Consider the following 24,588-nt stretch of genomic DNA (forward strand, 5'->3'; position numbering starts at 1 on the left):
CTGTGGTGCGTTGGCGCTATTAAAGACGCACAGCTTTGCACTCACTGTCTCCTGCGTTTGACTCCACACACCTACGACACCTGAAGTGTTACAGAATCCCGCACCAAAATCAAATCGAATGGAGTCAGCAGGAGCAGCAGCCAACCCTCTCCCATCGATGGAGGAACGGGTTCTCCACCACACCACCATTCTCCATCGGATCGGATCCGCGATGGATCAAGTGATGGAGAGAATGGACCGATGGGAGAGGAGTGGTCTCCTCTCTCCACCTTCGGCACCCCCGACTCCGGACTCCCCATCACTCGACTCCAGCACCCTTCGTCTGACGCTACCGAGGGCTTATGATGGAGCGGCGGCGGGTTGCCAGGGGTTTCTGCTTCAGCTGGAGCTATACCTGGCCACCGTTAGACCCACTCCCTCAGGAGCGGAGAGGGTGAGTGTCCTCATCTCCTGCCTCACGGGTCGTGCTCTGGAGTGGGCGAACGCAGTCTGGAATGGCCCAGACTCAGCGCGGGAGCACTACCCAGAGTTTTCCTGCCGCTTCCGTGCCGTGTTTGATCACCCTATAGACGGCCGAGCGGTGGGAGAACGACTTTTCATCTCAGGCAGGAGAGGAGGAGCGCCCAGGATTACGCGCTGGAGTTCCGGACCTTGGCAGCCGGATCTGGGTGGAACGACAGGGCCCTTATGGACCACTACAGGTGTGGTCTCCGAGAGGGCGTCCGCCGGGAGTTAGCGTGTCGGGACACCACTCTGTCACTGGATCAGCTGATTGACATGTCCATTCGACTGGACAATCTGCTGGCTGCCCGCGGGCGTTCAGAGAGGGTCCTGTGCGTTCCACCACCCAGCCCCTCCGCTCCCATTCCGATGGAGTTGGGAGGGGCTGCGCCGAGGGGTACCGGAGGAGGAGGCCTTCCCTGCACCAACTGTGGTCGGAGAGGACACACGTCTGATCGGTGCTGGGGGGGTCCGTCTGGGAGTAGAGATGGCAGGCGGAACGCTTCTCGGTCACCCCAGGTGAGTCAGCATCAGACTCACCCAGAATCCCTTGTTGGCCATATGTTTGTCTTAATCTCTTTCCTTCACTTTTTTCCCTCTTCCCAGCATAGGGCGCTAGTCGATTCAGGCGCAGCTGGGAACTTTATGGATCGCGGACTCGCCCTTAAGTTAGGGGTTCCGCTGGTGCCGATAGATTCTCCTTTCCCCGTGCACTCCCTAGATAGCCGGCCATTAGGGTCAGGGATGGTCGGGAGACCACGGTCCCACTGGACATGGTGACGCAGGGGAATCATAGGGAGCGTATCAGTTTTTTTATTATTGATTCGCCTGCGTTTCCAGTGGTGCTGGGGACTCCTGGCTGGCCCGGCACAATCCTAAAATTTCGTGGAGACAAGGGGTTCTCCAGGGGTGGTCAGAGGAGTGTTCTGGAAGGTGTTTGGGAGTTTCCATCGGTGCCACGTCGGTGGAGAGTCCAGACCAGGGTTCCACGGTGTGCATTCCCCCGAGTATGCCGATTTGGCAATCGCTTTCAGTAAAGTGAAAGCGACTAAATTACCACCTTATCGACCGGGAAGGGATTGTACGATAGATCTCCAGGTAGACGCTGCGCTTCCCAAGAGTCATGTGTACCCGCTGTCCCAGGAGGAGACGTTGGCAATGGAGACATATGTCACGGAGTCGCTGGGACAGGGGTACATTCGGCCCTCCATTTCACCCGTCTCCTCGAGTTTCTTTTTGTGAGGAAAAAGGAGGGAGGTTTGCGTCCGTGTATCGATTATAGAGGTCTAAACGCCATCACAGTGGGGTATAGTTACCCTCTACCTCTCATCGCTACGGCGGTGGAATCGTTCCACGGAGCGCAGTTCTTCACAAAACTGGATCTCAGGAGCGCGTATAGTCTGGTGCGTATTCGGAAGGGAGACGAGTGGAAAACCGCATTTAGTACTACATCCGGCCACTATGAGTACCTCGTCATGCCGTATGGGTTAAAGAATGCTCCAGCCGTTTTCCAATCCTTTGTAGACGAGATTCTCAGGGACCTGTGCGGTCAGGGGTGGTTGTTTATATCGATGACATTCTGATCTACTCGGCCACTCACACCGCGCATGTGTCTCTGGTGCGCAAAGTGCTTGGAAGACTGCTGGAGCATGACCTATACGTCAAGGCTGAGAAATGCGTGTTCTCTAAACGAGCCGTCTCTTTTCTGGGATATCGCATTTCCACCTCGGGGTGGTGATGGAGGGTGACCGCATTAGGGCCGTGCGTAATTGGCCGACTCCAACCACGGTAAAGGAGGTGCAGCGGTTTTGGGTTTTGCCAACTACTACCGGAGGTTTATCCGGGGTTTTGGCCAGATAGCGGCTCCCATTACCTCACTGCTGGGGGGCCCGGTGCGATTGCAGTGGTCAGCACAGGCGGACAGGGCATTCAACAAGTTGAAGGCGCTGTTCACTGATGCGCCCGTGTTGGCGCATCCGGATCCCTCTCTAGCATTCATAGTGGAGGTGGACGCGTCCGAGGCTGGGGTGGGTGCCGTGCTATCACAGCGCTCGGGTACGCCACAAAACTCCGCCCCTGCGCTTTCTTCTCAAGGAAGCTCAGCCCAGCGGAGCGTAACTATGATGTGGGGGACCGGGAGTTGCTAGCGGTGGTTAGAGCTCTGAAGGTGTGGAGACACTGGCTTGAGGGGGCTAAGCACCCTTTTCTCATCTGGACCGACCACCAGAATCTGGAGTATATTCGGGCTGCAAGGAGACTTAACCCACGTCAGGCAAGGTGGGCCATATTCTTCACCCGGTTCCGGTTTACTTTGTCTTATAGACCGGGCTCCCAGAACGTGAAGGCTGACGCACTGTCCCGCCTTTACGACACCGAGGATGGGTCCACCGAACCTACTCCCATCCTTCCCGCCTCTAAGCTGGTAGCCCCAGTGGTATGGGAGGTGGACTCGGACATCGAGCGGGCGTTACGGGCTGAACCCGCGCCTCCTCAGTGTCCAGCGGGGCGAAGGTACGTGCCGCTTGATGTTCGGGACAAGCTGATTCGGTGGGCTCACGTCCTACCCTCCTCGGGTCACCCTGGGGTGACGAGGACAGTGGGGAGCCTTCAGGGGAGGTATTGGTGGCCTACGTTGGTTAAGGACGTTAAGGGTTATGTCTCCTCTTGCTCAGTGTGCGCTCAGAGTAAGGCTCCTAGGCACCTTCCTAGAGGGAAGCTACAACCCCTCCCCGTTCCACAGCGGCCATGGTCACATCTGTCCATAGATTTCCTGACCGATCTTCCGCCGTCTCAGGGGAACACCGCGGTTCTAGTGATTGTGGATCGGTTTTCTAAGTCCTGCCGTCTCCTCCCGTTGCCCGGTATCCCTACAGCCCTGCAGACTGCGGAGGCATTATTTACCCATGTCTTTCGGCACTACGGGGTGCCGGAGGACATCGTTTCTGATCGGGGCCCCCAATTCACGTCTCGGGTATGGAGAGCGTTCATGGAACGCTTGGGGGTCTCTGTCAGCCTGACCTCCGGTTATCACCCCGAGAGTAATGGGCAGGTGGAGAGATTGAACCAGGAGGTGGGTAGGTTTCTGCGGTCGTATTGCCAGGATCGGCCAGGGGAGTGGGCACGATACATTCCCTGGGCTGAAATGGCTCAGAACTCACTACGCCACTCCTCTACTAACGTGTCCCCTTTTCAGTGTGTGTTGGGATACCAGCCGGTCCTGGCACCATGGCATCCGAGCCAGACCGAGGCTCCTGCGGTGGAGGAATGGGTACAGCGCTCCAAGGAGACCTGGAGGGCCGTCCAGGAATCTCTACGACAAGCGAGTGGACGGCAGAAGAGGAGTGCTGACCGCCACCGCAGTGAGGCCCCCGTGTTTGTACCGGGGACAGGGTCTGGCTCTCGACCCGAAACCTACCTCTCCGCTTGCCCTGCCGGAAGCTGGGTCCGCAGTGTGTAGGGCCCTTTAAAGTCCTGAGGAGAATAAACGAGGTGTGTTATCGATTACAACTCCTTCCTATTATCGAATTAACCCCTCGTTTCATGTGTCTCTCCTCAGGCCGGTGGTAGCTGGTCCCCTGCAGGACAGTGAGGTACCGGAGGTCCCTCCCCCCTCTGGACATCGAGGGGACCCCGGCGTACACGATCCGGGCCATTCTGGACTCAAGACGCCGGGTGAGGGGCCTGCAGTACCTCGTGGACTGGGAGGGTACGGTCCGGAGGAGAGGTGCTGGGTACCGGTGAGGGACATCTTGGATCCATCCATGTTGAGGATTTCCATCGCCTCCATCCGGATCGCCCTGCACCTCGTCCTCCGGGCGACCTCGAGGCCGGTGTCGGCGCTGCGGGAGCCGCGCGCGTCAGGAGGGGGTACTGTCACGAGTCCGACCGAGGGTGTTTCCCCTTCCCGGGCGGTTGGCGCTCGGCGGTCGTCGTCACCGGCCTATTAGCTGCCACTGATTGTTTTTCCTCTCCCTCCTTGTATGTTTAGTGGTAGCACCTGTTCATGGTTAATCAGTTAATTAGTTTGTCTTTATTAGACAGCCGGCCCGCCTGGTTGTTGTGCGGGATTATTTCAGTGTAACCTTCGGCTCTGTTGTAGAGGTACGTGTTAGTGCCTGGTCGTTACTTTTTCCGTTGTACATTCTCATTCCCTGTGTTTGGGGCCGTTACTATTGTGAGCACCCTGTGGTGCGTTGGCGCTATTAAAGACGCACAGCTTTGCACTCACTGTCTCCTGCGTTTGACTCCACACACCTACGACACCTGAAGTGTTACAGCAACAAATACAATTTTATTTGTCACCTGCGTCGAATAAAACAATACAGTGAAATTACAAGCCCTTAACCAACAATGCAGTTTTAATAAAATACAGCTAAGAAAATATTAATTAATTAAACTAAAGTAAAAAAAATGAACACAATAAAATAACAATATCGAGGCTATATACGGGTACCGCGTCAATGTACCGGTTAGTCGAGGTAATTTGTACTTGTAGGTACGGGTAAAGTGACTATGCATAGATAATAAGCAGTGAGTAGCAGCAGTAGTGTAAAAACAAAGGGTGGGGGGGCAGGGTAGCCTAGTGGTTAGAGCGGTGGACTAGTAACCGTTCAAATCCCAGAGCTGACAAGGTACAAATCTGTCATTCTGCCCCTGAACAGGCAGTTAACCCACTGTTCCTAGGCCATCATTGAAAATAATAATTTGTTCTTAACTGACTTGCCTAGTAAAATAAAGGTAAAAAAATAAATTAAAAAATTAAAAAATGCAAATAGTCCAGGTGGCCATTTGATCAGAAGTCTTAAGGCTTGGAGGTAGAAGCTGTTAAGGAGCCTGTTGGGCTTGGAGGTAGAAGCTGTTAAGGAGCCTGTTGGGCTTGGAGGTAGAAGCTGTTAAGGAGCCTGTTGGGCTTGGAGGTAGAAGCTGTTAAGGAGCCTGTTGGGCTTGGAGGTAGAAGCTGTTAAGGAGCCTGTTGGGCTTGGAGGTAGAAGCTGTTAAGGAGCCTGTTGGGCTTGGAGGTAGAAGCTGTTAAGGAGCCTGTTGGACTTGGAGGTAGAAGCTGTTAAGGAGCCTGTTGGACTTGGAGGTAGAAGCTGTTAAGGAGCCTGTTGGGCTTGGAGGTAGAAGCTGTTAAGGAGCCTGTTGGGCTTGGAGGTAGAAGCTGTTAAGGAGCCTGTTGGGCTTGGAGGTAGAAGCTGTTAAGGAGCCTGTTGGGCTTGGAGGTAGAAGCTGTTAAGGAGCCTGTTGGGCTTGGAGGTAGAAGCTGTTAAGGAGCCTGTTGGGCTTGGAGGTAGAAGCTGTTAAGGAGCCTGTTGGACTTGGAGGTAGAAGCTGTTAAGGAGCCTGTTGGGCTTGGAGGTAGAAGCTGTTAAGGAGCCTGTTGGGCTTGGAGGTAGAAGCTGTTAAGGAGCCTGTTGGGCTTGGAGGTAGAAGCTGTTAAGGAGCCTGTTGGACTTGGAGGTAGAAGCTGTTAAGGAGCCTGTTGGACTTGGAGGTAGAAGCTGTTAAGGAGCCTGTTGGGCTTGGAGGTAGAAGCTGTTAAGGAGCCTGTTGGGCTTGGAGGTAGAAGCTGTTAAGGAGCCTGTTGGGCTTGGAGGTAGAAGCTGTTAAGGAGCCTGTTGGGCTTGGAGGTAGAAGCTGTTAAGGAGCCTGTTGGGCTTGGAGGTAGAAGCTGTTAAGGAGCCTGTTGGGCTTGGAGGTAGAAGCTGTTAAGGAGCCTGTTGGACTTGGAGGTAGAAGCTGTTAAGGAGCCTGTTGGACTTGGAGGTAGAAGCTGTTAAGGAGCCTGTTGGGCTTGGAGGTAGAAGCTGTTAAGGAGCCTGTTGGGCTTGGAGGTAGAAGCTGTTAAGGAGCCTGTTGGGCTTGGAGGTAGAAGCTGTTAAGGAGCCTGTTGGGCTTGGAGGTAGAAGCTGTTAAGGAGCCTGTTGGACTTGGAGGTAGAAGCTGTTAAGGAGCCTGTTGGACTTGGAGGTAGAAGCTGTTAAGGAGCCTGTTGGGCTTGGAGGTAGAAGCTGTTAAGGAGCCTGTTGGGCTTGGAGGTAGAAGCTGTTAAGGAGCCTGTTGGACTTGGAGGTAGAAGCTGTTAAGGAGCCTGTTGGACTTGGAGGTAGAAGCTGTTAAGGAGCCTGTTGGACTTGGAGGTAGAAGCTGTTAAGGAGCCTGTTGGACTTGGAGGTAGAAGCTGTTAAGGAGCCTGTTGGACTTGGAGGTAGAAGCTGTTAAGGAGCCTGTTGGGCTTGGAGGTAGAAGCTGTTAAGGAGCCTGTTGGGCTTGGAGGTAGAAGCTGTTAAGGAGCCTGTTGGGCTTGGAGGTAGAAGCTGTTAAGGAGCCTGTTGGGCTTGGAGGTAGAAGCTGTTAAGGAGCCTGTTGGACTTGGAGGTAGAAGCTGTTAAGGAGCCTGTTGGACTTGGAGGTAGAAGCTGTTAAGGAGCCTGTTGGGCTTGGAGGTAGAAGCTGTTAAGGAGCCTGTTGGGCTTGGAGGTAGAAGCTGTTAAGGAGCCTGTTGGACTTGGAGGTAGAAGCTGTTAAGGAGCCTGTTGGACTTGGAGGTAGAAGCTGTTAAGGAGCCTGTTGGGCTTGGAGGTAGAAGCTGTTAAGGAGCCTGTTGGACTTGGAGGTAGAAGCTGTTAAGGAGCCTGTTGGGCTTGGAGGTAGAAGCTGTTAAGGAGCCTGTTGGACCTAGACTTGGCACTCCGGTACAGCAGAGAGAACAGTTTATGACTTGGGAGTCTTTGACAATTCTTGGGGCCTTCCTATAGACGTAGAGTATAGAGTTCCTGGATGGCAGGAAGCTTGGCCCCATGATGTACTGGGCCGTACGTACTACCCTCTGCAGGAACTTACAGTCGGATGCCGAGCAGTTGCAATGCCAGGCGGTGATGCAACTGGTCAGGATGCTCTTGATGGTGCAGCTGTATAACTTTTTGAGGATCTGGGGACTCTTACTTTTCATTTCCTGAGACTGACATTTTATATTTGTTACTTTACCCATAACTACATTTGTTACTTTACCACTACCTACATTTGTTACCTTACCCCTACCTACATTTGTTACTTTACCCCTACCTACATTTGTTACAAAAAAATGTAAAGTGACTATAGATAATTGTCTTGATATGTTTGCACCATGATAGTTTGTTGGTGATGTGGACATCAAGGAACTTTGAACTTTTGATCTGAACCACCGTCAATATTAATGGGGGCCTGTTCGACCCTCCTTTTCTTGTAGTCCACGGTCAGTTCTAGTTCACATTGAAGGAGAGGTTGTTGTCTTGGCACCACACTGCCAGGTCTCTGACCTCCTCCCTATAGGCTGTCTCATTGTTGTCGGTGTTCAGGCCTACCACTGTTGTGTCGTCAGCAAACTTAATGAGAGTGTTGGAGTCGTGCTTGGCCACGCAGTCGTGGATTAATAGTTGGATGGGCTATTTACATATGGGCTATGTACAGGTGCAGTAATCTGTGAGCTGCTCTGACAGCTGGTGCTTAAAGCTAGTGAGGGAGATATGAGTGTCCAGCTTCAGTGATTTTTGCAGTGCGTTACAGTCATTGGCAGCAGAGAACTGGAAGGAAAGGTGGCCAAAGGAGGAATTGGCTTTGGGGGTGACCAGTGAAAAATACCTGCTGGAGCGCGTGCTACGGGTGGGTGCTGCTATGGTGACCAGTGAGACAAGTCAGTTAATTAAGAACAAATTATTTTTTACAATGACGGCCTACCCCAGCTAAACCCTAACCTGGATGAAAGTTGGCCAAGTGTTGCTATGCTTTATCTTGGCCAGGTCACAGTTGTAAATGAGAACCTGTTCTCAACTAGCCTACCTGGTTAAATAAAGGTGTTCTCAACTAGCCTACCTGGTTAAATAAAGGTGTTCTCAACTAGCCTACCTGGTTAAATAAAGGTGTTCTCAACTAGCCTACCTGGTTAAATAAAGGTGTTCTCAACTAGCCTACCTGGTTAAATAAAGGTTTTCTCAACTAGCCTACCTGGTTAAATAAAGGTGTTCTCAACTAGCCTACCTGGTTAAATAAAGGTGTTCTCAACTAGCCTACCTGGTTAAATAAAGGTGTTCTCAACTAGCCTACCTGGTTAAATAAAGGTGTTCTCAACTAGCCTACCTGGTTAAATAAAGGTGTTCTCAACTAGCCTACCTGGTTAAATAAATGTGTTCTCAACTAGCCTACCTGGTTAAATAAAGGTGTTCTCAACTAGCCTACCTGGTTAAATAAAGGTGTTCTCAACTAGCCTACCTGGTTAAATAAAGGTGTTCTCAACTAGCCTACCTGGTTAAATAAAGGTGTTCTCAACTAGCCTACCTGGTTAAATAAAGGTGTTCTCAACTAGCCTACCTGGTTAAATAAAGGTGTTCTCAACTAGCCTACCTGGTTAAATAAAGGTGTTCTCAACTAGCCTACCTGGTTAAATGAAGGTGTTCTCAACTAGCCTACCTGGTTAAATAAAGGTGTTCTCAACTAGCCTACCTGGTTAAATAATTGCTATATTGTAATTACTTCAGCACCATGGCCTATTTATAGCCTTACCTCTCTTATCTTACTTCATTTGCACTCACTGTATATATACTTTTTTACTGCATTATTGACTGTGTTTGTTTATTCCATGTGTAACTCTGTTGTTGTTTGTGTCACCCTGCTTTGCTTTATCTTGGCCAGGTCACAGTTGTAATTGAGAAGTTGTTCTCAACTGGCCTACCTGGTTAAATAAAGGTGTTCTCAACTAGCCTACCTGGTTAAATAAAGGTGTTCTCAACTAGCCTACCTGGTTAAGAACAGGTGTTCTCAACCAGGCCTACCTAGTTGAGAACACCTTTATTTAACCAGGTAGGCTAGTTGAGAACACCTTTATTTAACCAGGTAGGCTAGTTGAGAACACCTTTATTTAACCAGGTAGGCCAGTTGAGAACACCTTTATTTAACCAGGTAGGCTAGTTGAGAACACCTTTATTTAACCAGGTAGGCTAGTTGAGAACACCTTTATTTAACAAGGTAGGCCAGTTGAGAACACCTTTATTTAACCAGGTAGGCTAGTTGAGAACACCTTTATTTAACCAGGTAGGCTAGTTGAGAACACCTTTATTTAACCAGGTAGGCTAGTTGAGAACACCTTTATTTAACCAGGTAGGCCAGTTGAGAACACCTTTATTTAACCAGGTAGGCTAGTTGAGAACACCTTTATTTAACCAGGTAGGCCAGTTGAGAACAACTTCTCAATTACAACTGTGACCTGGCCAAGATAAAGCAAAGCAGGGTGACACAAACAACAACAGAGTTACACATGGAATAAACAAACACAGTCAATAATGCAGTAAAAAAGTATATATACAGTGAGTGCAAATGAAGTAAGATAAGAGAGGTAAGGCTATAAATAGGCCATGGTGCTGAAGTAATTACAATATAGCAATTAAATACTGGAATGGTAGATGTGCAGAAGATGAATGTGCAAATATGCTATGCAATTGCGTGAGAAAACTGAGCGGGGCCAGACGGATTACCGGGACGACACAATAGTCCATGTGCCCAAGAAAGTGAAGGTAACCATCTTAAATGACTAGCACTTAATGTCTTTAGCCATGAAGTGCTTTGAAAGGCTGGTCATGGCTCATATCAACAGCATCCTCCCGGACACCATAGACCCACTCCAATTTGCAGACCGCCCCAACAGATCAACAGATGATGCAATCCCTATTGCACTCCACACTGCCTTTTCCCACCTGGACAAAAGGAACACCTATGTGAGAATGCTGTTCATTGACAACAGCTCAGCGTTCAACACCATAGTACCCTCAAAGCTCATCACTAAGCTAAGGACCCTGGGACTAAACACCTCCCTCTGCAACTGGTTCCTGGACTTCCTGATGCCCCCGGGTAGTAAGGGTAGAAAAACAATATCTGCTCATCCTCCCGAGTGGCACAGCGGTCTAAGGCATCTCAGTGGAACAACCGAGTGCTGAGTACCAGGCAGTAAGCAGGTTTGGTAGCCTACTAATGACCATCAGCAGCATCAGAGCATGGAGAAGCCTAATTACAGTGACTAAACAGTCACATGGGATTTGACTGCCATCATGGTTAGCATCTCAACCATCGACAGGGTGCATTTGATGTCACTCTTCCTTTCCAAAACAAATTCAACTGTGTGTTCTGGGATATAGCGTATAATGGAGTTGGAATCAAGTGGACCCTCTCACAACTTTGTATATGTGGATGAGGCTGGCTTCAACCTGACCAAATGCAGAGGGGGGTCGGAATATCATCGGTCACAGAGCTACTGTGGATTTGCCAGGCCAACGGGGAGGAAATATCACCATGTGTGCTGCTATTTGGGTGCATGGTGTCCTAACCCATATCCCCCTTATAGGGCCATACAACACCCAGCATCTGTCAACCTTTTAGAGACTCTCTACAGGGCTCTCATCCCTGATGATGAAAGGGGTCTGTTTAGAGAGGATTTGCCAAAGTATGTGGTCATTTGTGATAATGTGAGTTTCCATCGATCAAACATCCTAAGGCAATGGTTTGTGACCCACCCGAGGATGCTCATGGAATTCCTCCCACCTTATTCACCATTCCTTAACCCAATTGAGGAGTTATTTTCAGCATGGAGGTGGAAGGTGTACGATCGTCAGCCACACACACAGATGACCCTGCTGGCTGCAATGGATGCAGCATGTGAGGACATCACAGTAGACGCCTGCAGAGGATGGATAAGGCATTCCAAAAGATTCTTTCCACGTTGCATTGGAAGGGAGAATATCCTGTGTGATGTGAATGAGAATATGTGGGCCGACAGACAGGAACGTCTGGATGTGTAGAGACAGCACAACAGTGCTGCGGGCAAAGTTGTGCCTTAGGGGTGGTTTCCTGTGTTTCTTTCTAATTTAGTTTTTTTTCCTTTGTGCCCCTTGGGTTGTCCAGTCTCTTTCAATCAATAACCCACATACAATAATATGTAAATAGTACTGTTGAAATTGATATATGCCATAGAAGTGCAGCCTTGTGCATTTTCAATACAGTAACTGTCATCCAAACTGTAGCCTAAGTTTACATCAGGTAATACTGTCAAAGTACACAGTTACATTGACAACATGCCTAAACATTTTGACGACCTTGTTCGTGAACAATGACTCAATGACTTATCATTCTGATGACACTGACATGATCATTGGCATTAATATTTACTTTTGAGAGATGTACTAAGGATTTTTAGTGACTGACTAGCTTTGGAAACATATCTATTGTATATTGCAGTTTGTACAAATTGTTCTGAGAAATGCACGTATTATTTTGCACATGTTAGGGATGATGTGAAAAATGCACCAAAGTGACTGAGAAAAACTGTAAATCAATGTCTAATGGTATTTCACAGTAAATGTATATTTTGGATTAATGGTGAAATATGTTTTCAAGGCAACAAAAAACGAGGCCTTTTGCCTAGTTAAATAAAGGTTAAATATATATATTTTTAAATTCAAACAAAATTAGTGCACAATATGAGACATTTCAGGTGTTACCAGGTAGGTGTTTTGTACGAATAGTAAAAAAAAAAAACACCACATAAACCAAAGCGATAGAAAAATCATAATTTTTATATCATAAACCCCTGACCTTTAACCCAAACTTTAACTCACAGAGCTACTGGGTTCAAATGTCTTGGAGGCCATCCGGACGCTGGCACTGAGAGAGAGAGACACAGAGAGAGATTGAGAGGTGAGAGAGGCGAGAGATAGAGAGATAGGAGAGAGATTGAGAGAAGAGAGAGAGGAGAGAGATAGAGATTGAGAGGAGAGATTGAGAGGAGAGATGGAGAGGAGAGAGAGAGATTGAGAGGAGAGTGATGGAGAGAGATTGAGTGGAGAGAGAGATTGAGATTGAGAGGAGAGAGAGAGAGAGAGAGAGAGAGAGAGAGAGAGAGAGAGAGAGAGAGAGAGAGAGAGAGAGAGAGAGATTGAGAGGAGAGAGAGAGATTTGAGAGAGAGAGAGAGAGAGAGAGAGATAGAGAGGAGAGAGAGATAGAGAGAGATTGAGAGGGAGAGAGAGAGAGAGAGATTGAGAGAGAGAGAGAGAGAGATAGAGAGAGATCGAGAGGAGAGAGAGATAGAGAGAGAGATTGAGAGGAGAGAGATAGAGATTGAGAGAGAGAGAGATTGAGATTGAGAGGAGAGAGATAGAGAGAGATTGAGAGGAGAGAGACAGAGAGATAGAGAGAGAGAGAGAGAGAGAGAGAGAGAGAGAGAGAGAGAGAGAGATTGAGAGAGAGAGAGATTGAGAGGAGAGAGAGAGAGAGAGAGAGAGATTGAGAGGAGAGAGAGAGAGATTGAGAGGAGAGAGAGAGATTGAGAGAGATTGAGAGAGGAGAGAGAGAGAGAGAGAGATTGAGAGGAGAGATAGATAGAGATAGAGAGAGATTGAGAGAGAGAGATAGAGAGAGATTAGGAGAGGGAGAGAGAGAGAGATTGAGAGGAGAGAGAGAGAGATTGAGAGGAGAGAGATAGAGAGAGATTGAGAGAGGAGAGAGAGAGAGAGAGAGAGAGAGAGAGAGAGAGATAGAGAGAGAGAGATTGAGAGGAGAGAGATAGAGAGAGATTGAGAGGAGAGAGATAGAGAGAGATTGAGAGGAGAGAGAGAGAGAGAGAGAGAGAGAGAGAGAGCGAGAGAGAGAGAGAGAGATTGAGAGGAGAGAGAGAGAGATTGAGAGGAGAGAGAGAGAGAGATAGAGATTGAGAGGAGAGAGAGATTGAGAGGAGAGAGGAGAGAGAGAGATTGAGAGGAGAGAGAGAGAGATAGAGAGATTGAGAGGAGAGAGATAGAGAGAGATTGAGAGAGAGAGAGAGAGATATAGAGAGAGATCGAGAGGAGAGAGAGAGAGGTAGAGAGAGATTGAGAGGAGAGAGATAGAGAGAGATTGAGAGGAGAGAGAGAGAGAGAGATTGAGAGGAGAGAGATAGAGAGAGATTGAGAGGAGAGAGAGAGAGAGATAGAGAGAGATTGAGAGGAGAGAGATAGAGAGAGATTGAGAGGAGAGAGAGATAGAGAGAGATTGAGAGGAAAGAGAGAGAGAGATGGAGAGAGATTGAGAGGAGAGAGAGAGATAGAGAGAGATAGAGGAGAGAGATAGAGAGAGATTGAGAGGAGAGAGATAGAGAGAGATTGAGAGGAGAGAGATAGAGAGATTGAAAGGAGAGGGAGAGAGATAGAGAGGAGAGAGAGATTGAAAGGAGAGAGATAGAGAGGAGAGAGATAGAGAGAGATTGAGAGGATAGAGATAGAGAGAGATTGAGAGGAAAGAGATAGAGAGATTGAGAGAGAGAGAGAGAGAGATTGAAAGGAGAGGGAGAGAGATAGAGAGGAGAGAGAGATTGAAAGGAGAGGGAGAGCGATAGAGAGGAGAGAGATAGGAGAGAGATAGAGAGAGATTGAGAGGAGAGAGAGATAGAGAGGAGAGAGAGATAGAGAGGAGAGAGAGATAGAGAGGAGAGAGAGATTGAGAGGAGAGAGAGATAGAGAGGAGAGAGAGATTGAGTGGGAGAGAGAGATTGTGGAGAGAGAGAGAGAGAGAGTGGAGAGAGAGAGAGAGAGAGAGAGAGAGAGAGAGAGAGAGAGAGAGAGAGAGAGAGAGAGAGAGAGATTGAGAGAGAGAGAGATTGAGAGGAGAGAGAGAGAGAGAGAGAGAGAGAGAGAGAGAGAGAGAGAGAGAGGTGAGAGGAGAGAGAGAGATTGAGAGAGGAGAGAGAGATAGAGAGAGAGATTGGAGAGGAGAGAGAGAGAGAGAGAGAGAGAGAGAGAGAGAGAGATTGAGAGGAGAGAGATAGAGAGAGATTGAGAGGAGAGAGAGATAGAGAGAGATCGAGAGGAGAGAGAGAGAGAGATAGAGATTGAGATTGAGAGAGAGAGATAGAGAGAGATTGAGAGAGAGAGAGAGAGAGATTGAGAGGAGAGAGAGAGAGATTGAGAGAGAGAGAGAGAGAGAGAGAGAGAGAGAGAGAGAGAGAGAGAGAGAGAGAGAGAGAGAGAGAGAGATAGAGAGAGAGGAGAGAGATAGAGAGAGATTGAGAGATTGAGAGGAGAGAGATTGAGAGGAGAGAGAGAGAGAGAGAGAGAGAGAGAGAGAGAGAGAGAGAGAGAGAGAGAGAGAGAGAGAGAGAGAGAGAGAGAGAGAGAGATTGAGAGGAGAGAGAGAGAGAGAGAGAGATTGAGAGGAGAGAGAGAGATTGAGAGGAGAGAGAGAGAGAGAGATTGAGAGGAGAGAGAGAGAGAGATAGAGAGAGATTGAGAGGAGAGAGATAGAGAGAGATTGAGAGAGAGAGAGAGAGAGATATAGAGAGAGATCGAGAGGAGAGAGAGAGAGATAGAGAGAGATTGAGAGGAGAGAGATAGAGAGAGATTGAGAGGAGAGAGAGAGAGAGAGATTGAGAGGAGAGAGATAGAGAGAGATTGAGAGGAGAGAGAGAGAGAGATAGAGAGAGATTGAGAGGAGAGAGATAGAGAGAGATTGAGAGGAGATAGAGATAGAGAGAGATTGAGAGGAAAGAGATAGAGAGATTGAGAGAGAGAGAGAGAGAGATTGAAAGGAGAGGGAGAGAGATAGAGAGGAGAGAGAGATTGAAAGGAGAGGGAGAGCGATAGAGAGGAGAGAGATAGGAGAGAGATAGAGAGAGATTGAGAGGAGAGAGAGATAGAGAGGAGAGAGAGATAGAGAGGAGAGAGAGATAGAGAGGAGAGAGAGATTGAGAGGAGAGAGAGATTGAGAGGAGAGTGATAGAGAGAGATTGAGAGAGAGAGAGAGAGAGAGAGAGAGAGAGAGAGAGAGAGAGAGAGAGAGAGAGAGAGAGAGAGAGAGAGAGAGATTGAGAGGAGAGAGAGCGATTGAGAGGAGAGAGAGAGAGATAGAGATTGAGAGGAGAGAGAGAGAGAGATAGAGATTGAGAGGAGAGAGAGAGAGAGATAGAGAGAGATTGAGAGGAGAGAGAGAGAGAGATAGAGATTGAGAGGAGAGAGAGAGAGAGAGAGAGAGAGAGAGATTGAGAGAGAGAGAGAGAGAGAGAGAGAGAGAGAGAGAGAGAGAGAGAGAGAGAGAGAGAGAGAGAGAGATTGAGAGGAGAGAGATAGAGAGAGATTGAGAGGAGAGAGAGAGAGAGATAGAGAGAGATTGAGAGGAGAGAGATAGAGAGAGTTTGAGAGGAAAGAGAGAGAGAGAGATAGAGAGAGGTTGAGAGGAGAGAGATAGAGAGAGATTGAGAGGAGAGAGATAGAGAGAGATTGAGAGGAGAGAGAGAGAGAGAGATAGAGAGAGATTGAGAGGAGAGAGATAGAGAGATTGAGAGGAGAGAGATAGAGAGAGAGAGATAGAGAGAGATTGAGAGGAGAGATAGAGAGAGATTGAGAGGAGAGAGATAGAGAGATTGAAAGGAGAGGGAGAGAGATAGAGAGGAGAGAGAGATTGAAAGGAGAGAGATAGAGAGGAGAGATATAGAGAGAGATTGAGAGGAGAGAGAGAGAGATTGAGAGGAAAGAGATAGAGAGATTGAGAGAGAGAGAGAGATTGAAAGGAGAGGGAGAGAGATAGAGAGGAGAGAGAGATTGAAAGGAGAGGGAGAGAGATAGAGAGAGATTGAGAGGAGAGAGAGATAGAGAGGAGAGAGAGATAGAGAGGAGAGAGAGATAGAGATGAGAGAGAGATTGAAAGGAGAGAGAGAGATTGAGAGGAGAGTGATAGAGAGAGATTGAGTGGAGAGAGAGAGAGAGAGAGAGATTGAAAGGAGAGAGAGAGAGAGAGAGAGATAGAGAGGAGAGAGAGAGAGATTGAAAGGAGAGGAGAGAGAGAGAGATTGAAAGGAGAGGGAGAGAGAGAGAGAGGATAGGAGAGGGAGATTGAAAGACAAAGTTGGATAAAACAAAAGATAATTGATCATAAAACATAACAGCCGAACAGAATAAAACATAACAGCCGAACAGAATAAAACATAAACAGCCATGATGTAGCAAGGATCACAGTCAGTATGTTAGAGCTCTGCTACCCGACCAGAACCCGAGATTATACATCTGTTTAGCGCAGGGTAGGGCCTGTTTTTCATCAATATCTGGTTTGGTTTATTCATTCGACCATTTTAAAAACAAGCACACATGGAACTTGAAAAAGACACATGAGTACAATCATGAGGATAACACACAAAGTCTGGGACTTATTTCCATGGTGGTCCTCTTGAGACAAGATGCTAGGCAAGATCCAACACAGAGAGATTATAAAACATAAAAACAAAGAAGAACATCTATCTCATCATTGCAGTTTCATCGTAAGAAAGTACCTTTTCCAGCATTACTCCTGAACCTGTATCAGCACATATTATCAAGACCTGATCTGGTCATCCATAACATGGAACATGACATAATATAGAACTCTAATAAACAAGAACAGCTCAAGGACAGAATTACATCAACGTAAAAACGACACACATAGACTACATATCAATACACACCAACTACAGTATCTAGGTCCAATAGGGGAGAGGCGTTGTGCCGTGAGGTGTTGTTTAATCTGTTTTTTAAACCAGGTTTCCTGTTCATTTGAGCAATATGAGATGGAAGAAAGATTCATGTAATAATGGCTCTATATAAACTGTACACTTTCTTGAATATGTTCTGGTTTTGGGATTTGGGGACTGTGAAAAGACCAGTAACAATGAAGAGTAAGACACGCTGCTCTGTTTTAGGCTAGCTGCAGTTCAACTGAATGTGCATGTAAACTTCCGACTTCAACTGTATTTACAGGGGGTACCGGTACAGAGTCAATGTGCGGGGGCACTGGTTAGTCGAAGTCATTGAGCTAATATTTACATGTAGCTAGAGTTAACCTCTTCAACCTATGGGGGCGCTATGTCATTATTGGATTAAAAAACGTGCCCGTTTTAAGCGCAATATTTTGTCACGAAAAGATGCTCGACTATGCATCTAATTGGCAGCTTTGGAAAGAAAACACTCTGACATTTCCAAAACTGCAAAGATATAATTAGTCAGATTTGCCAAATGGAGGGCGATTGGTTGAGATTTGTACGCATCTCTGTATGTTGAATAAAAGAGGTCTAGAATTTTTTTCCATCTGGTTGCACATTTAACATGCTAGTAGAAATTTGGTAAAAACGAGTTTCCCTACATTAAAGTCCCAGGCCACAACGAGCGCCGCCTCTGGGCTCCCAAGTGGTGCAGCAGTCTAAGGCACCGAGTCACAGTGCACGCTTTTCATCCAGACATCAACATAATGCCCCCAAACAAGTTCAACTCCCTGGCCACTAGGAGTGCTGCCTCTGGATGAGCGCTTTCCTGTTTGCTTATGGCCGTGTACAGCTCATTGAGGGCGGTCTTAGTGCCAGCATCGGTTTGTGCTGGTATATAGACAGCTACAAAAAATACAGATGAAAACTCTCTCGGTAAATATTGTGGTCTACAGCTTATCAAGAGATACTCAACCTCAGGTGAGCAAAATCTCAAGACTTCCTTAGATTTCATGCACCAGCTGTTGTTTACAAATATACACTGCTCAAAAAAATAAATGGAACACTAAAATAACACATCCTAGATCTGAATGAATGAAATATTCTTATTAAATACTTTTTTCTTTACATAGTTGAATGTGTTGACAACAAAATCTCACAAAGATGATCAATGGAAATCAAATGTATCAACCCATGGAGGTCTGGATTTGGAGTCACACTCAAAATTAAAGTGGAAAACCACACTACAGCCTGATCCAACTTTGATGTAATGTCCTTAAAACAAGTCAAAATGAGGCTCAGTAGTGTGTGTGGCCTCCACGTGCCTGTATGACCTCCCTACAACGCCTGGGCATGCTCCTGATGAGGTGGCGGATGGTCTCCTGAGGGATCTCCTCCCAGACCTGGACTAAAGCATCCGCCAACTCCTGGACAGTCTGTGGTGCAACGTGGCGCTGGTGGATGGAGTGAGACATGATGTCCCAGATGTGCTCAATCGGATTCAGGTCTGGGGAACGGGCGGGCCAGTCCATAGCATCAATGCCTTCCTCTTGCAGCAACTGCTGACACACTCCAGCCACATGAGGTCTAGCACTGTCTTGCATTAGGAGGAACCCAGGGCCAACCGCACCAGCATATGGTCTCACAAGGGGTCTGAGGATCTCATCTCGGTACCTAATTGCAGTCAGGCTACCTCCGGCGAGCACATGGAGGGTTGTGCGGCCCCCCAAAGGAATGCCACCCCACACCATGACTGACCCACCGCCACACTAGTCATGATGTAGGATGGTGCAGGCAGCAGAACGTTCTCCACGGCGTCTCCAGACTATGCGACGTCTGTCACATGTGCTCAGTGTGAACCTGCTTTCATCTGTGAAGAGCACAGGGCGCCAGTGGCGAATTTGCCAATTTTGGTGTTCTCTGGCAAATTTCAAATGTCCTGCACGGTGTTGGGCTGTAAGCACAACCCCCACCTGTGGACGTCGGGCCCTCATACCATCCTCATGGAGTCTGTTTCTGACCGTTTGAGCAGACACATGCACATTTGTGGCCTGCTGGAGGTCATTTTGCAGGGCTCTGGCAGTGCTCCCCTCCTGCTCCTCCTTGCACAAAGGTGGAGGTAGTGGTCCTGCTGCTGGGTTGTTGCCCTCCTACGGCCTCCTCCACATCTCCTGATGTACTGGTCTCCTGGTAGCGCCTCAATGCTCTGGACACTACGCTGACAGACACAGCAAACCTTCTTGCCACAGCTCGCATTGATGTGCCATCCTGGATGAGCTGCACTACCTGAGCCACTTGTGTGGGTTGTAGACTCCGTCTCATTCTACCACTAGTGGTAAGCACCGCCAGCATTCAAAAGTGACCAAAACATCAGCCAGGAAGCATAGGAACTGAGAAGTGGTCTGTGGTCACCACCTGCAGAAGCACTCCTTTAATGGGGGTGTCTTGCTAATTGCCTATAATTTCCACCTGTTGTCTATTCCATTTGCACAACATCATGTGAAATTTATTGTCAATCAGTGTTGCTTCCTAAGTGGACAGTTTGATTTCACAGAAGTGTGATTGACTTGGAGTTACATTGTGTTGTTTAAGTGTTCCCTTTATTTTTTTGAGCAGTGTACATAGATCGCCATCCCTTGTCTTACCAGAGGCCACTGCTCTGTTCTTCCGAAAAAGCTTAACACCCGCCAGCTGTATGGTATTCATGTCGTCATTCAGCCACGACTCGGTGATACATAAGATATTACAGTTTTTAATGTCCCGTTGGTAGTGATCGTAGTTTATTATCGATTGATTGTACATTGGCTAATAGGACCTAGGGTAAAGGTAGATTACGGATCCTTACAAGGCACCAGGACCTTCGTCCCCGTCTTTCTGCTGCGAATGATTGGGATGAAGGCCTTGTCGGGTGTCTGAAGTAAATCATTCCCTTCCTTCTAAGACTCGTTGAAGAAAAATTATTCCTCCGGTACGGGGTGAGTAATCGCTGTCTTGATATTTAGAAGCTCTTTTCGGTCATAAGACACAGTGGCAGAAACATTATGTACAAAATAAGTTACAAATAACGTGAAAAAACATACACAATAGATTGGTTACTTGATCATAAAACTTCAGCCATCTACTTTGGCGCCATTAGGTCAACTAGGTCTTTGCAGCACTTCAATGGACAATATTAAAGAAGAAACACCAGTCTCAATGTCAACAATGAAGAGGCGACTCCAGGTTGCTGGCCTTCTAGACAGCACAGAACAGAGCAAACTAGCTCTGCTTAAAAAAAAGCCATATCTCATACTGGCCCAAAAAATATTAAATATTAAGATGGGAAAAAATAACACAGACACTGGACAGAGGAACTCTGCCTAGAAGGCCAGTATCCCAGACTGTTGACGTTGAGACTGGCGTTTTGCAGGTACTATTTCATGAAGCTGCCAGTTGAGGACTTGTGAGGCGTCTGTCCTCTTGCTTAGTTGTGCACTGGGGCTTCCCACTTCTCTTTCTATTCTGGTTAGAGCCAGTTTGCGCTGTTCTGTGAAGGGAGTACTACACAGCATTGCACGAGATCTTCAGTTTTGGCAATTTCTCACAAGGAATTGCCTTCATTTCTCAGTACAAGAATAGATTGATGAGTTTCAGAAGAAAATGCTTTGTTTCTGGCCATTTCGAACCTGTAATCGAACCCACAAAGTCTGATGCTCCAGATACTCAACTAGTTTAAAGAAGGTGGTCCTTCTGTAGCTCAGTTGGTAGAGCATGGCGCTTGTGACGCCAGGGTAGTGGGTTCGATTCCCGGGACCACCCATACGTAGAATGTATGCACACATGACTGTAAGTCGCTTTGGATAAAAGCGTCTGCTAAATGGCATATATTATTATAAGGTTTTATTGCTTTATTGCCAGTTTTATTGCTTCTTTAACTTGTCTGGTAACAGCCCGGGGACTGGTTGAAAATATCAGTGAAGAAATTTGCCAGTTGGTCAGCGCATCCTGGTACTGCATATGGCCCTGCAGCCTTGTTCCTAGCGGAACATCTCTCCAACAGCCAATGAAATTGCAGGGCGCCAAATACAAATCAACAGAAATCTCATAAATCAAATTTCTCAAACATACAAGTATTAGGCACCATTTTAAAGACAAAATTATCGGTAATCCAGCCACAGTGTCTGATTTCAAAAATGCTTTACAGCGAAAGCTCCACAAACGATTATGTTAGGTCACCACCAAGTCACAGAAAAACACAGCAGTTTTTCCAACCAAAGAGAGGTGTCACAAAAAGCACAAATAGAAATAAAATTAATCAATAACCTTTGATGATCTTCATCAGATGACACTCATAAGACTTCATGTTACACAATACATGTATGTTTTGTTCAATAAAGTGCATATTTATATCCAAAAATCTAATTTTACATTGGTGTGTTATGTTCAGTTGTCCCAAAACATGCAGTGATTTTGCAGAGGTCCACATCAATTCACAGAAATACTCATTATAAAAATGCATACCATGCAAATATCTGAGTACGGAGCTCAGAGCCCAAACAAGCCAAAAGAAATATCCGCCATGTTGCGCAGTCAACATTAGTCAGAAATAGAATTATAAATATTCACTTACCTTTGATGACCTTCATCAGAATGCACTCCCAGGAATCCGCGTCCCACAATACATTTTTGATTTGTTCGATAAAGTTCATCATTTATGTCCATATACCTCCTTTTGTTAGGGCGTTTGGTAAACAAATCCAAACGCGCGTGCAACTTCCAGCGGAAAGGTCGGACAAAAATTCCAAAAAGTTATATTACTGGTCGTAGAAACATATCAAACTATGTATAGAATCAATCTTTAGGATGTTATCATAAATGTTGAATAATGTTCCAACCGGAGAATTCCATTGTATGTAGAAAAGCAATGGAACGAGAGTTACCTCTCATGTGAATGCGTGTGACTGAGCTTGAGGCTGCTGGCAGACCTCTGACTCATTCCCCTCTCATTCAGCCCCCCTTCATAGTAGAAGCATCAAACAACGTTCTAAAGACGGTTGACATCCAGTGGAAGCCTTGGGAAGTGCAACATAACCAATATACCCACTGTGTATTCGATAGGGGCTGAGTTCAAAAACTACTAACCTCAGATTTGCATGTTTGCATTGGATGTTTAGAATAAAGAATGGGGAGAGACCGACACCAAGCGAAAGGAGAGAAGAATGGGGAGAGACCGACACCAGGCGAAAGGAGAGAAGAATGGGGAGAGACCGACACCAGGCGAAAGGAGAGAAGAATGGGGAGAGACCGACACCAGGCGAAAGGAGAGAAGAATGGGGAGAGACCGACACCAGGCGAAAGGAGAGAAGAATGGGGAGAGACCGACACCAGGCGAAAGGAGAGAAGAATGGGGAGAGACCGACACCAGGCGAAAGGAGAGAAGAATGGGGAGAGACCGACACCAGGCGAAAGGAGAGAAGAATGGGGAGAGACCGACACCAAGCGAAAGGAGAGAAGAATGGGGAGAGACCGACACCAGGCGAAAGGAGAGAAGAATGGGGAGAGACCGACACCAGGCGAAAGGAGAGAAGAATGGGGAGAAACCGACACCAGGCGAAAGGAGAGAAGAATGGGGAGAGACCGACACCAAGCGAAAGGAGAGAAGAATGGGGAGAGACCGACACCAAGCGAAAGGAGAGAAGAATGGGGAGAGACCGACACCAGGCGAAAGGAGAGAAGAATGGGGAGAGACCGACACCAGGCGAAAGGAGAGAAGAATGGGGAGAGACCGACACCAAGCGAAAGGAGAGAAGAATGGGGAGAGACCGACACCAGGCGAAAGGAGAGAAGAATGGGGAGAGACCGACACCAGGCGAAAGGAGAGAAGAATGGGGAGAGACCGACACCAGGCGAAAGGAGAGAAGAATGGGGAGAGACCGACACCAGGCGAAAGGAGAGAAGAATGGGGAGAGACCGACACCAGGCGAAAGGAGAGAAGAATGGGGAGAGACCGACACCAGGCGAAAGGAGAGAAGAATGGGGAGAGACCGACACCAGGCGAAAGGAGAGAAGAATGGGGAGAGACCGACACCAAGCGAAAGGAGAGAAGAATGGGGAGAGACCGACACCAGGCGAAAGGAGAGAAGAATGGGGAGAGACCGACACCAGGCGAAAGGAGAGAAGAATGGGGAGAAACCGACACCAGGCGAAAGGAGAGAAGAATGGGGAGAGACCGACACCAAGCGAAAGGAGAGAAGAATGGGGAGAGACCGACACCAAGCGAAAGGAGAGAAGAATGGGGAGAGACCGACACCAGGCGAAAGGAGAGAAGAATGGGGAGAGACCGACACCAGGCGAAAGGAGAGAAGAATGGGGAGAGACCGACACCAAGCGAAAGGAGAGAAGAATGGGGAGAGACCGACACCAGGCGAAAGGAGAGAAGAATGGGGAGAGACCGACACCAAGCGAAAGGAGAGAAGAATGGGGAGAGACCGACACCAGGCGAAAGGAGAGAAGAAGCACCGAGCCAAACCTCAGTGATTTTCTTTGTTATGTTTATTTTCTGTCTTAGTTGTCACAACTCCAACCGAAGGTGGCTCCCCTTCCCGTTCGGGTGGCGCTCGGCGGTCGTCGTCGCCGGCCTACTAGCTGCCACTGATTATTTTCTCCCCCTCCTTATGTGTTTATTGATTACACCTGTTTTGAGTTGGTTGTATTAGTTGGGCTTAATTGTCAGCCGGCCCGCCCGTTTCTTTGTGCGGGATTGATTATTGTAACCCTGGTGTTTGCATTGGATGTGTTCGTGTATTTAGTGCTAGACTGTTTTCATTCCCCGTGTCTGGGACATTTGGTTTGAGCACCTGTAGTGGGGGGAACGTATTTGAGCACCCGTAGTGGGGGGGCCCGTAGTTCACCGTGTCTGGGACATTTGGTTTGAGCCCCCGTAGTGGGGGGACCGTAGTTCACCGTGTCTGGGACATTTGGTTTGAGCACCCGTAGTGGGGGGACCGTAGTTCACCGTGTCTGGGGCATTTGGTTTGAGCACCCGTAGTGGGGGGACCGTAGTTCACCGTGTCTGGGGCATTTGGTTTGAGCCCCCGTAGGGGGGGACCGTAGTTCACCGTGTCTGGGACATTTGGTTTGAGCACCCGTAGTGGGGGGACCGTAGTTCACCGTGTCTGGGACATTTGGTTTGAGCCCCCGTAGTGGGGGGACCGTAGTTCACCGTGTCTGGGGCATTTGGTTTGAGCCCCCGTAGTGGGGGGACCGTAGTTCACCGTGTCTGGGGCATTTGGTTTGAGCCCCCGTAGTGGGGGGACCGTAGTTCACCGTGTCTGGGACATTTGGTTTGAGCACCCGTAGTGGGGGGACCGTAGTTCACCGTGTCTGGGGCATTTGGTTTGAGCCCCCGTAGTGGGGGGACCGTAGTTCACCGTGTCTGGGGCATTTGGTTTGAGCCCCGTAGTGGGGGACCGTAGTTCACCGTGTCTGGGGCATTTGGTTTGAGCCCCGTAGGGGGGACCGTAGTTCACCGTGTCTGGGGCATTTGGTTTGAGCCCCGTAGGGGGACCGTAGTTCACCGTGTCTGGGGCATTTGGTTTGAGCCCCGTAGGGG

General features: G+C 48.0%; 1 protein-coding gene across 2 annotated transcripts in view; it reads right to left on the reverse strand.

Moving 5' to 3' along the window:
* Window positions 1-24,588, reverse strand: part of lad1 (ladinin) — an 81,157-nt gene that overhangs the window by 20,170 nt on the left and 36,399 nt on the right. For both annotated transcript variants that reach the window (XM_052506721.1, XM_052506719.1), the window contains exon 6: window positions 12,141-12,186. In XM_052506721.1, coding sequence (XP_052362681.1) covers window positions 12,141-12,186 — 46 coding nt within the window. The remainder of the gene's footprint in view (window positions 1-12,140; window positions 12,187-24,588) is intronic.

Source organism: Oncorhynchus keta, unplaced genomic scaffold (genome assembly GCF_023373465.1).
Source record: "Oncorhynchus keta strain PuntledgeMale-10-30-2019 unplaced genomic scaffold, Oket_V2 Un_contig_2736_pilon_pilon, whole genome shotgun sequence".
Taxonomy (NCBI): domain Eukaryota; kingdom Metazoa; phylum Chordata; class Actinopteri; order Salmoniformes; family Salmonidae; genus Oncorhynchus; species Oncorhynchus keta.